General features: G+C 33.6%; 1 protein-coding gene and 1 long non-coding RNA gene across 2 annotated transcripts in view; one reads left to right on the forward strand and one right to left on the reverse strand.

Annotated features, from left to right (window-relative positions):
* Window positions 1-5,711: 5,711 nt before the first annotated feature.
* LOC149192935 (uncharacterized) lies at window positions 5,712-6,927 on the forward strand. Its single transcript, XR_016254920.1, has 2 exons — window positions 5,712-6,262; window positions 6,363-6,927. It is a non-coding gene; the product is annotated as an uncharacterized LOC149192935 (long non-coding RNA).
* A 3,476-nt stretch (window positions 6,928-10,403) lies between these two features.
* The window catches only part of LOC149192936 (SNF1-related protein kinase regulatory subunit gamma-like PV42a), a 29,112-nt gene continuing 27,041 nt past the window's right edge, over window positions 10,404-12,474 (reverse strand). Inside the window, exon 2 of the mRNA XM_089404746.1 lies at window positions 10,404-11,038. Coding sequence (XP_089260872.1) covers window positions 10,649-11,038 — 390 coding nt within the window. The 3' untranslated portion in view covers window positions 10,404-10,648. The remainder of the gene's footprint in view (window positions 11,039-12,474) is intronic.

Here is a 12,474-nt window from a genome sequence, read left to right on the forward strand (position 1 = left end):
GCATTAATGTGCTGCTGATGAGAAACCTGTCCAGCCTAGCTGAGATTTGATTTTCTCCTGATCTGTTGTTGGACCAGGTGTATTTGCCTTTTATAGGTTTGAAGTCAACTAAGTCCCACTGTAAAATCAGATTGCCCACAGTGTTGACGAAGGGGTCTCTAGAATAGATCCCTCCTCTTTTTTCTTTGGGGTCTAGAATGATATTCAGATCCCCTCCAATGACTATGTTTGTGGGGTTGATCTGTTCTAAATAGTCCATTAGTGTCCTCCAACACTCTCTCTTTTCTTCATAGTGGACAGGAACATACAAATTAAAAAGAGCCAAGGAGAGATTGCTTACAGTGTGTCGCAAATCTGTGCAATGTTGGGTCTCTGTGGATCGTTCCAAAGTGAATGAGCTTTTTGACCAAAACGTGCCTATTCCACCGGCCGATCCCCTTGCACTGACAGTCTTTCCTGAGTCATATTTCCATTTCAGCATGCTAGCGTTTAGAAGGGCTTCCCCTTCTATCTTGGTCTCCTGGAGCATTAGGATGTCTGCGGTTTCCATTTTCAGTAAGTCCTTGATAGCCTCTGCCTTATTGGGATTACCCAGCCCCCTACAGTTCCAGGAGATCAACTGCATCATTTACCACTTGATGAAGGGGGGCCTCCTGGCTTGGACGCCCTTGGTCTTGTGTTTCTTCCGATGGACATTTCTATGGTGGCTTGACTGCCTAGGGTTTTCTGCCTTTCTGATTCTTCTTCTCTGGTTTCCCTGTTTGTTCTTCTACCCACTTTTTTTAGTGGCCTTTCGAGTATCTCTTCATCAGATGAACCCGCATATTCTTGGTTCTTCTTTTTTTGTTTTATTATGTCTGCATAAGAAGGAGAGGGAGTGATGCTGGGATTCGGATTTGGAATATTACCTGGTTCTTGTATATCTTCGTTGTTCTTCTGCGGTGGATCTTCTGGTTCAGCCTCTGGTAGATCTTCCGGAGGAGTGAGGGATTCGAAGGGATTTTTGTCTCCAGCACTGCTTTCAGCTTCTCTACTTCCACTGTTTTGGTTATTTGTGTCTTCAAGCCCTGATTTGTTCGCTGTCTCTTTTGTTTTGTTTTTATTGTTCTGCCTGCTGCTCGCTGTTCTCTTTGCTTGCTTCCATTGATCACCTTTTTCTTTTTCTGCTGTTTCCTCCATTTTTTTTTGCAGTACCTTACAAAATGCCCGTATTCGTGGCAGTGCCGGCATTTAAAAGGCAACTGTTCATAGTCTAGTTCCTGGATGTGCGACCAGTCGGCCACTGTTAGCTTAATAGCTTCGGGGAGCCCGACCTCTAGGTCGACTTCCACGCAGATGCGTGCGCAAGAGAATTGGTCCTTTCTCGGAGCCTGATCTATATATCTGCCTAGGGCATTGCCGATGGATTTCAGCGAGCTCTGACTCCAGCAATGGAGAGGGAGATGTGGAAGGCGCACCCAAACTGGAACCGCTGTGGGAACGTCTTGAACAGGATCAAAATCCGGATGCCATTTGTTCAAGTATAACCCTCGTGGCCCCATAAAATAGGGACCATTTCTGAGTCATATGTGTAATTTAATATTATTAAATTTGATTAATTGTGTAAATAATAAAAACATGGAAGAACAAAAGAATTTTAAAATAAAAAGTTTAATTTTTTATTTTTTTAAAAACACATTATTTTTTTTGTTTTATAAAATTCAAAAACATTTTTTTTGTAGGGGTTAAAAAAATTACATATTATTCATGTTAATTTATTAATTATGAAAATAATAAAAATATGGAATAACAAAAAAAATTAAAATAAGAAAATTTATTTTTTATTTTTTAAAAAATACTTAAATTTTTTTGTTTTATAAAATTCAAAAACATTTTTTAGGAGTTAAAAAAATCATACACTACTCATGTGTTAATATTATTTTCATTTTTTATTTAAATTAAAAACAAATATGTTGATGTAATAATGTATATTTTTATTTTAAATCAATTTCTCATTCATTTTCATCAATATTAAATGAGAATTTTTTCAACTCAAAAATGCATGTGGTTACATTGAGTGAATTTGACATTTTTTTTCTTACTTGATTTCTCATCCACTTTCACTAATCTTAACAGAGGAGAATTTGTAAAAATGAGATGAATACTTCAAAAAGTAAATTGTATAGTAAATATTTATTTAATTAATTTGAATATTAAATATTAATTTTATTTTTAAGAAAATAATAAATAAGTATCTTAACTACTTTTTAATAATTATTTGTTTAAATGGATTAAAATCATAAATAAGTATTGTAAATTCATGAATGAATAGATAATTTATAATACTAAATTATTTATTATTATTTAAGTTTATTTTTTATAAGTAATTATTGATATACAATTTAGTGTTTAATTTTTATTATTCAAATGGTTTTGGAAACAAAATACAAGATGTTTAGACATAGTGTTAGAATTAAGTTTAAAATAATTATTTAAAATATAATTGGTAATGCTCTATGTAGCAATCACTAACTATTGAATTATACTAGTGGAAGTGAAATGAAAAGAGGTAGTGATTAATATCATTGTCATAAATATAATAAGTTTGTCTTTACCTAATAAAATAATAGTGTATCTTTAAAACAATTATCCATCCTCCCTACAAACTTATAGTTAGGTTATGGAATAATATATGCATGTGCTTTCTAGAGCTTACTATTGCTTACAATAAAGCAAAGTAGTAGAAATTATTGTAGCTTGTTCTTGTCAGTATTTACTAGATGACATTTGATGTTGAAAATTATTTCTCTTCCATCTATTATGTTATTTTTTTTAGCTTTCTCATTTTTGTTCCCTTTTACCAAAAAAGAGCAAAAAAAAATGAAGAAAATTAAAATATATACCTAACCATTCCCATGGCTTCTTCTATTGACTAATCAAGAAATGTTTTAGAGGTATCTTATTGATGCAATATATATGATATAAATTATCTATATCACATTCATGCTCCTAGTGTGGTTCCTCTAACACTTCCTCCACAATCTTCCTTCAACTACCAAGAAAAATTATCTCAACCATTGGTTAGATTTCTATCCCCTTTTCCATATATTCAACTTGTCCATTCATGCTCTAGTCCTTCCCTTCTCTTCATTAACTCCACTCACCACTTCATCTTTCTAAAAGAATCTCCCATACCTTGTCCTTCCACCACTTTTCAAATATTACACCTCACTTCTTATAATGCTCCTCTTCCTTGATATTATGCCTCTTCCATAGTACATTTGAATTTAACTATTCATTCTTTTGGATTCATCGTAGACTACTATCAAGCACAAGTTCTTATGCTATCATGATTGGTGCGTTAAAAGGAATATAGTCTCATTTCACCAAAACCATCTTCGCTTAGGTTACAATTTCTTTTACCATCCTTCCAAAAGCTCTATTCTTGAACTCCTCCTCTACTTGTGAAAAATATTGGCTAAATTTAGTTGCAAATTCAGTGATGTATCCTTCTATTATGATTTTAACATGAAAATCAACAACTCTTACAACTTCAAGATTGACTATATACAATACAATTAGGTTCTAAACATTTCACTAAATCCCTCTCCTCACTTTCTAGGCTAGTCAAGGATGCTTCCCTACTCTACTCATCTAGTCAAAAACACAACTAGTGATTATAGTGAGATGACATCATAGTTGTCATGGTAATCATGCAATAATGCATATTGACAACCTTGGCATATTAACTCAAAAATAGGATTATTCTTCTAAACTAATGATGCTCCACATAGCCCTAGGTTAACATGAAAATAATACTTCCAAAACCATACAAAATTCATGATAATATCCCATGATGAAACCATTTTTTCTATCAATTTGAGGCCTAGATACAAATAGATGTCCAACAAGAGGTTCATTGTTATCTAGGTACTAGCATTTTCAATCCCCTTGATGGGAGATGTTTCACTCACATTATACCCAACCATAAATGGTTGTCTATGGATTTAATTAATATAGCTAACATGATCAATGTCCATCCTAAAACTCATCCTTAGCAAACAATCAATATTATAGACCATTGATCGCCATACCAAAATCACCACATAAAGAGTTAATTGATAACCATTATCTCTAATAATATCATTCTAACCAATAGGTGCAATAACTTATCCAATCAAAGAATAGTCATTTTATAGAATAGATAAACAACAAAATTAAATATATCATAACCATAAACTAGAATTTGAAAGGAGAGCCTTATTCTATTGATTTGCATTATAATCTAGTACATCATGACCTAGTCTTGATCAATGTCTAATGTGGAATAACATTATAGAATAGTTTTTAAATCCAATGCATTCAATTATTTGACATTTAAACTTTATTTAACCACTATCTAATCAACATTTATACAATTCTTTAATATAATAAAACCATTTATACACATTCACTTGAAGTTGGAAAGGTTAATTCAAAACCATGTATTTGTTGGAGTACTTCAAGCTCCCTTAGTCACGAACTAGGTGATATTTGTCTCACATTTGGCTAGGTAGACTCAATTTTCCACCACTCTCTTAACATATATTTTAATTTAACTATATTTAAACTAGGTTAATTTAACTATATTTTAATCTAACACCACACATCCGTCTTTTCCCATGAGAGCGTTTCTAGAAGGTAGTTGTACCTTTTGTCGAAAAAATATAAATTTTCCATATAAATCTATACAAATAATAGATTAAAATGAACAAATATGATATTAAAGTTTATAAAAAAAACCATCTACAAACAAAGTTCTTATTATCTTTGCCTAGCCAAAAATAATGCAATCATGAATTATCTTGCTATTTTAATTGTAATTTTTATTAATATACAATTGTTTGTTTTTATTGTTTTTTACTCTAATTTAACTATATTTAAACTAATCTAGAGTAGCTACTCTATAGCCCTTGTTCAAATGTGGGAGCTGGTTCATGCCTTTCCAAATTCAATAATTAAACTAAGCAGCACAAAATACTAGCTATGTGGCCTTGTTATATGCTAGGCATGAAATTATGTGCAAAATATTTATTTTTATCATGTTTATTAAAAATAATAAATAATAATTATTTGATTTTAAAAAATATAATTGTATACAACTTTGTTAATAATTTCTTTTATCATATTGATAGAAAACAATTTTTTAATAAAAACAATTTTAAATTTCATTTATAAACATCAAAAATAAAATTAATACTTAAAATATTTTTAATTTTTATATTATATTTAAATATACTTGTAAACCATCAATCTCACCTTCACTTCTTTACAACTTTACCTATTTTTATAATATATAGTTCACACGACTACTATATGAAGTCCAACTTAAAAATTGCACATCCCCCAATATGTTGTAATTGCACATCCCACAATATCTTTATACAACATTGCATATCCCCTAATATCTTTATAGAACATTGCACATCCCCCAATACATTCATACAACTTAAATAAATATTTAAGCATGTATATTTATTATTAAGAAAATTTGATAATTGCACATCCCCCAATATCTTTATACAACATTGCACATCTCCGGTAACACCCTACACACCTATAATAAACCTATTAAACAGAAAATAAGAAAATCAATAAAAACCTGGATTATATTAAATATACAGAGGGTGGCAGATATGGAGTTTACAGTTTTTATTTCTGATTAAACACTTACCATGTAACACAGTTGTTAATAATGGGCATACTTAGCATTAAATGATCACATGGAGTTCCGAAAGTTGAACCCGTAACACGACTTGCTATTAAATATTCACTGTATGCTGGACACGTGGCATGACCAAGCCCTATCCTTCTGCCTGCATTTGTAAGTGAGGCGACACTGTCTGCGACAGTTGGCTTAACTCTCATCCGTTGATCTGTGGGAGGTGATCCAATGGTGAGAAGGGTTTAGGGTTTACCCAACTACCCGATTCACCATGTCGGGTCGGATGGGAGGTCATTTGTGGTTGTATGCTGGAGGTTCTTGCCGCTCTGCAACTAGTTTGGCTTGCGGGTTTCCGACTGGCTTACAACCTCTGCTACCATGAGCTATGGTAACCTCCGTTAACTTGTTACCACAAGGTATTCCTATCCACCTACCTTCGCACAATTCAAGCTTCTCATGTGACTTGAGTTTGGTTTCTTTTTCCATCTTTCAACGGGTTTGGCGGCTAACATTTAGGAATGGTTTGAGGATCCTCTGGCTTTACAAAAGGTGACTGGGATCGATGCTGGTTTGATGAAGGTAAGCATATGAATCTTTTTGTTTCCTCTGGTCGTATTTTCATTGCCTTAGAGTCTAGATTCTAGTTCTGACTGGTTAATAGCTTTTTGTTGCAAGGAAGGCAGACTGCCATCAATGGAAGCCCTCCAAGCACATGTAACTCTACCACCCTTTGGTCATTAACTTATCTGGCTTTCTTAGCAAGTTTTGCACTCTAACCACTCGGTTATCGATGGTATTGGCTTGCAAGTAAGCTACCACCAACACTCGGCTCTGTTCGTGGTTACGACAACGTATGCCAAATTTCTTAAGGCTTGTCTATTGCGTGGTTTCTTTCAGGTTGGGAAACCTCTCCTCTGGTTCCATACATGATCGTGTTGTGAAATGCTAAGCAGATGGTTTGATTGTCGACAGAGGCTTATGCCTGAACTTGTCGAATCCCTGTTTTATTTAGATTTTGTGCATAAAAGTTAAATTCGGTTTACTCGGCATGCACAAGGGTTTGACTGTAAAAGAGTCCCAGACATTAGTTTACATGGTTGCCTTTTATTTTGAGAACCAATGTAGAACATGGTTTCTCTGTTGATATTCAATAGTTTTGCTGTTTGATTTAATGTTGGCACATTCATGTTGTTCAACCGTTGTTTGCGGTGTACTTAAGTTATTCGGTTGCTACCGCGGATGGATATGCTTATACTTTTAAAGGAATGGAATATATATATATATAGTTTGCTATTTCGCTATCCGTGCTTTTGAATTACTGCAAGGTTTATTCCTGTTTCTTTCCTATTTCAAGCAACAACTTAAAAGATAGTTAGATAGTCAGTTAATAAATGTTACGGATGGCTTCTTATGATATCAGTCTGGAAACCCCGGAACTATCGTTACCAATATCGTTCTTTGATCTAATATAATTTATCCAAGAAACTGTTCACACAGTTTTAACAAAAGGGATTTTTCTACAATTTAAGATTACGTATTGTAACTATTTAATATAGGGAAACACTCTTCATGGAATGCTTATATATTGGTTAACGTTTAGGCATTACTGTAATGTTTACTGTTTATACCTGAATTAGCATCTTCAATTCTTTTTTCTGTTCTGATATACTTTCGAGAAGTTTTTCCCTTAATTTGTTCCAGTACTTTAATGGATAATTTCTAAAATTCAATATCATTTCTAAAAGAATTCTATATTACTTATCTTCTTACTGCTTGTAAACATATAACCCAATTCTGCCTGGAAATCCTCTCCTCCCAGCCTCGCGTCTGGCAATTACATCCAAACTCTCCCTCGAGCATTTTGTTTCCTTACAGTCAGTGAATATATCTAGCTACAGTCGAATACCTTAGGCCTCAGGACTTCACTGTCCAGCCTCAAGTCCTAGGCCTCAGGACTTCACTGTCCAGCCTCAAGTCCTGTACCTTTTCAAATTATCCTCAAGTGTTTTTCCCACCGGTTTATTCCACCCAACTCTACGATCTCTCACTCGATTCTTTCCACATCTATATTCCCCTTTCTAGAGCAGATGGTAACTGTTTCTTGATAATTGTTTCTTTTAACTACTGGAAACAATTTTATTTTAACTAACATATTTGAACTCTTAATTATACATTTATTAGGTAACCAAATGTATATTAGCCTTCCAGCCTCAGTCATTGTTATTTCTAACAACACAAATAAAAAATTTAATGCAGTAAAACATAAAAACTAAACTCAGTAACTACAGTAATTTTCACATAGCCTGGGGTGTTACTTCTGCCAATACCTTATACAACTTAAATAAATATTTTACATGTATATCTATTGTTAAAAAAATTTGATAAAACTTTGTAAATGGGAAAAGAAAATTCAGCTGTGATCAATCATGAAAACTACTCTACTATAGTTTTCATAATATAGTTAATTGCACATCCCTATCTTTATACAACATTGCACATCCCCCAATACCTTCATACAAGGTAAATAAATATTTTGCATTACCTTCATACAAGGTAAATAAATATTTTGCATGTATATTTATTGTTAAGAAAATTTGATAAACAACTACTCTACTCTAGTTTTCATAATGTAGTTAATTGTACATCCCCAATATCTTTATACAACATTGCACATCCCCAATACCTTCATACAAATTAAATAAATACATCCCCAATACCTTCATACAAATTAAATAAATATTTTGCATCTATATTTATTGTTAAGAAAATTTGATAAAACTTTGTAAATGGGAAAAGAAAGTTCACCTTGATCAATTATGAAAACTACTCTAATATAGTTTTCATAATGTAGATATTCTTCTATGCTAGGCAGGAAACTTTGTGCGAAATAATATTTTTATTAAGTTTGTTACCAATAATAAATAATAATTATTTAATTATAAAAATGATAATTAAGTATCTCAATTTTTTTGGTTGGATGATCATTGTAGAAAAAAATAATGTAATAAGATATAAATTCATATATTTCATCATGGTAGAGTAGTTTTCATAATGTAGATATTCTTCTATGCTAAGCAGGAAACTTTGTGCAAAATAATATTTTTATTAAGTTTGCTATAAATAATAAATAATAATTATTTAATTATAATTAAATATCTCAATTTTTTATTTTATTTTTTTGGTTGATTCACATCAGAAAAAAATAATGTAATAAGATATAAATTCATACATTTCACCATTCTTATGTTATAAGATTATAGATTATATAAAATAAGATTACATAGATTATATAAAATAAAATTATATAAACATTATCGATTTTTATATGATATATATATTATTTTTGTTAAAAATAAATTCTTTTAGACCTTGGATTCTGTGCTCTCAATCAACCAACCAACTATATAATTTATGATTCTTACGTTTCTTTAAATTTTTAAATAAATTTTGAAAAAAATGATTAAAAGAAATTCCATATATATAGTTAACTATGTTTTCAAAAACTAAATATATCCAAGCTGTTCTAAAACTTGTGATCCCCACCTCACTTCACATGTACCAAAATAAAAAGCAACTATACTACTTTCAGTTTAAAGGAAGTTTTGATTGTATTTTCAGTTTAAAGGAATAAAACTTGTGATCCCACTGCACATCACTTCACATGTACCAAAATAAAGAGCAACTATACTGGTTTCGGTTTAAAGGAAGTTTGATGGTATTTGATGGACAAATTGACCAGGCACATAAGCAGAAATTCGCCTAACAAATTCCTAGCAATTTACCCACCAAACTCCATCCCCCGTAATGGAGTCTAGCAATTTACCCATCCGATTCCATCTACCCATCCAACTCCATCCCTGAGTGACAATCATCTACATCCCTGAGTGACAATCATCTAGCAATTCGCCCATCCAATTCCATCTACCCATCCAACTCCATCCCTGAGTGACAATTCCATCTACCCATCCAACTCCATCCCTGAGTGACAATCGTCTAGCAATTTACCCATCCAATTCCATCTACCCATCCAACTCCATCCCTGAGTGACAATCATCTAGCAATTTCCCCATCCAGTTCCATCCCTGAATGACAATCATCTAGCAATTTACCCATCCATCCAATTCCATTCCTGAATGACAATCATCTAGCAATTTACCCATCCATCCAATTCCATTCCTGAATGACAATCATCTATTAGGAATATGGAACATATTTTCAGAAGACATGAAATTGGTTCATTTAAATATTATTTTAATGAAGTTCAATTATCAGTATTATATTAAACACAGCTACTTATTGGAATATCAACATTTCTTTGAATAATGAAGTTCAATCATCAGTAACATTTAAAACAACATTTATGTAAACAATCAATTGCACAATAAGTATATAATATGACGACAATACCCTCAACAGATAATGTATGACGCATTGCAAAATTGGTTATTGATTTGTCAATCATCTATTTTGCATATTAACTATATTTCTAAAAGATTCGAAATTTATTTGAGGCTTTGGTTTTTTCATCCTTGTGCTCATACATTACTCATATATGCACCCATGACGAATGATTTCTCAACAACCACCAATATTACATTCTCATATACATTGATGAAGCATGCATTATTCAGTGCCAAAATATTATTCTCTTATACATTGATGAAAGCATTATGTGTCCATACTCTAAAATGGAAGTTTAGATTTGAAACAGTAGCCATGCTGAAGTTTTTAGAGAGAGAGAGAGAGATCCATGGTTGATTTGATTTGGCAAAACAAGGTCACAGGAATAGTAAGAAAGGGGGTCACTATCCCTTAAGTTAAAGAGGAAGATGAGATGACTTGCAAGGCTTAAGGATGATCCATGGAACTTTGGCGTCTGAATTCAAAATGGAGACGCCAAAGCTCTTCCACTAAAAAAAAAACTATCCACAATCAACAATTTGTTCAAGCAAGATAGGAGGATAGTCACCCTGTAATGTCAGAAGCTTCAAGAGCAACGATTTTGCCGTGAATCGCTCGCAAGATATCTGTGAGTGAGACAAGTCCAATTAACAATCCTTCCTGATCCACAACCCATATTCTGTGTACATGGTAATCCACAACTTTAGTAATCACTTCCTCAAGTGACGAAGTCATGAGACAAGTGATTAGAGGACGAGAACCAGGACTGCCGCTAGTTAAAGCTGCTGCTGCAGCTGAACTGTCTGTGAATTTCGCAGCTTTGGATAACTTCTCAACGAATTCAAGAACAGGAAGAGACAGCCATGTCTGAAGCATTCTAGGTGGGCAGCCCCTCAAATCAGTGGCTGAAAAATTACCCAACAGTCTTCTTCCCTGGCTCTGCAAAAAGAAGAACTGTTTTACTGCACACTTGGCACATGTAAAATTAGACCGACAGATTCTAAACAAGACAGTATTATTTAACTAAAAAATATGCTAGACATGACAATATCATTTAACTAAACAAAATTAATTCTTAATTTGTAATGCAACAGAATATATTGATTAACGTATGTTGCAGAAACTTAAAGCTTATCTGTGGCGTTCAAAATAATATCAGAAAGTAGGAAGGTAGCTAGGTGGATGCAGAATTTATTCATGCAGTGTCTGAAATTTTCTAGTGACTTTTGAATCCTAGCCAAAGTATGTTTCCTGGTCCAGTCAGATTAAATCTATATCAATATGATACATTGTTGTTTTAAGACCATAATGACATCATCAAAACTATTAACAAGTACTCACCTAGGATGACCATAAACTAGCACGCCTAGGATGACCATAAACTAGCACGCCCCATGGTGATTGCGTATTTGATCCTTGAACAGGTGGGACTATTGCAAATCAATTCCAAACACCAAAACTCCTTAGGCTGGAGTTGGTAATGGGACTTGCTTTCATATTGCTTGTATCCTCCTACACTACAGGCATATGGGTGACGCCTCTAGAGATTTGAACACGGGTGGGACTACTGCAAATTGATTCCAAACACCAAAACTCCAGAGGTCAGAGTTGGTGATGGGACTTGCTTTCATATTGCTTGTATCCTCCTACACTACGGGCGTATGGGTGACGCCTTAGAGATTTGAACACGGGTGGGGCTACTGCAAATCGATTTCAGACACCAAAACTCCAAAGGCCGGAGTTGGTAATGGGACTTGCTTTCATATTGCTTGTATCCTCCTACACTAGGGCGTATGGGTGACGCCTCTAGAGATTTGAACACAGGTAGGGCTACTGCAAATCGATTCCAAACACCAAAACTCCAGAGGCCGGAGTTGGTAATAGGACTTGCTTTCATATTGCTTGTATCCTCCTACACTACGGGCGTATGGGTGACGCCTCTAGAGATTTGAACATGGGTGGGACTACTGCAAATTGATTCCAAACACCAAAGCTCCAGAGGCCGAAGTTGGTAATGGGACTTGCTTTCATATTGCTTGTATCCTCCTACACGAAAATGAATTCAAGAAGAAAATGGAAAAAGAAGATGCTTATAAGTATTTCCATTTTGATGCTTCACTCATCTTTACCTTGTCTTGGAGAACTTGCATTACTAGCTCAAACATTTGAAAGAAGATCCTAATACTTTATTAGACCATCTATTTTGCAAAGTTGTAAATAAAGAACAAAATACCACATGAACATTAACATTGCTGCAATCATTAGGAAAAAATGATCAAAATGTTGGTGTCTTGAATAATGCATGCATGCAAACCTAACCTGCAGCGGAACAAAACCCATAGATACGCCTTTCTGGCCAAAGGCCCTACTTCCATGAGGGGAGGACATAG

The sequence above is a fragment of the Pinus tabuliformis genome, chromosome 2_2 (genome assembly GCF_031772625.1).
Source record: "Pinus tabuliformis cultivar Carrire ecotype Pingquan chromosome 2_2, CPIR1, whole genome shotgun sequence".
In the NCBI taxonomy this organism is placed as follows: Eukaryota; Viridiplantae; Streptophyta; class Pinopsida; order Pinales; family Pinaceae; genus Pinus; species Pinus tabuliformis.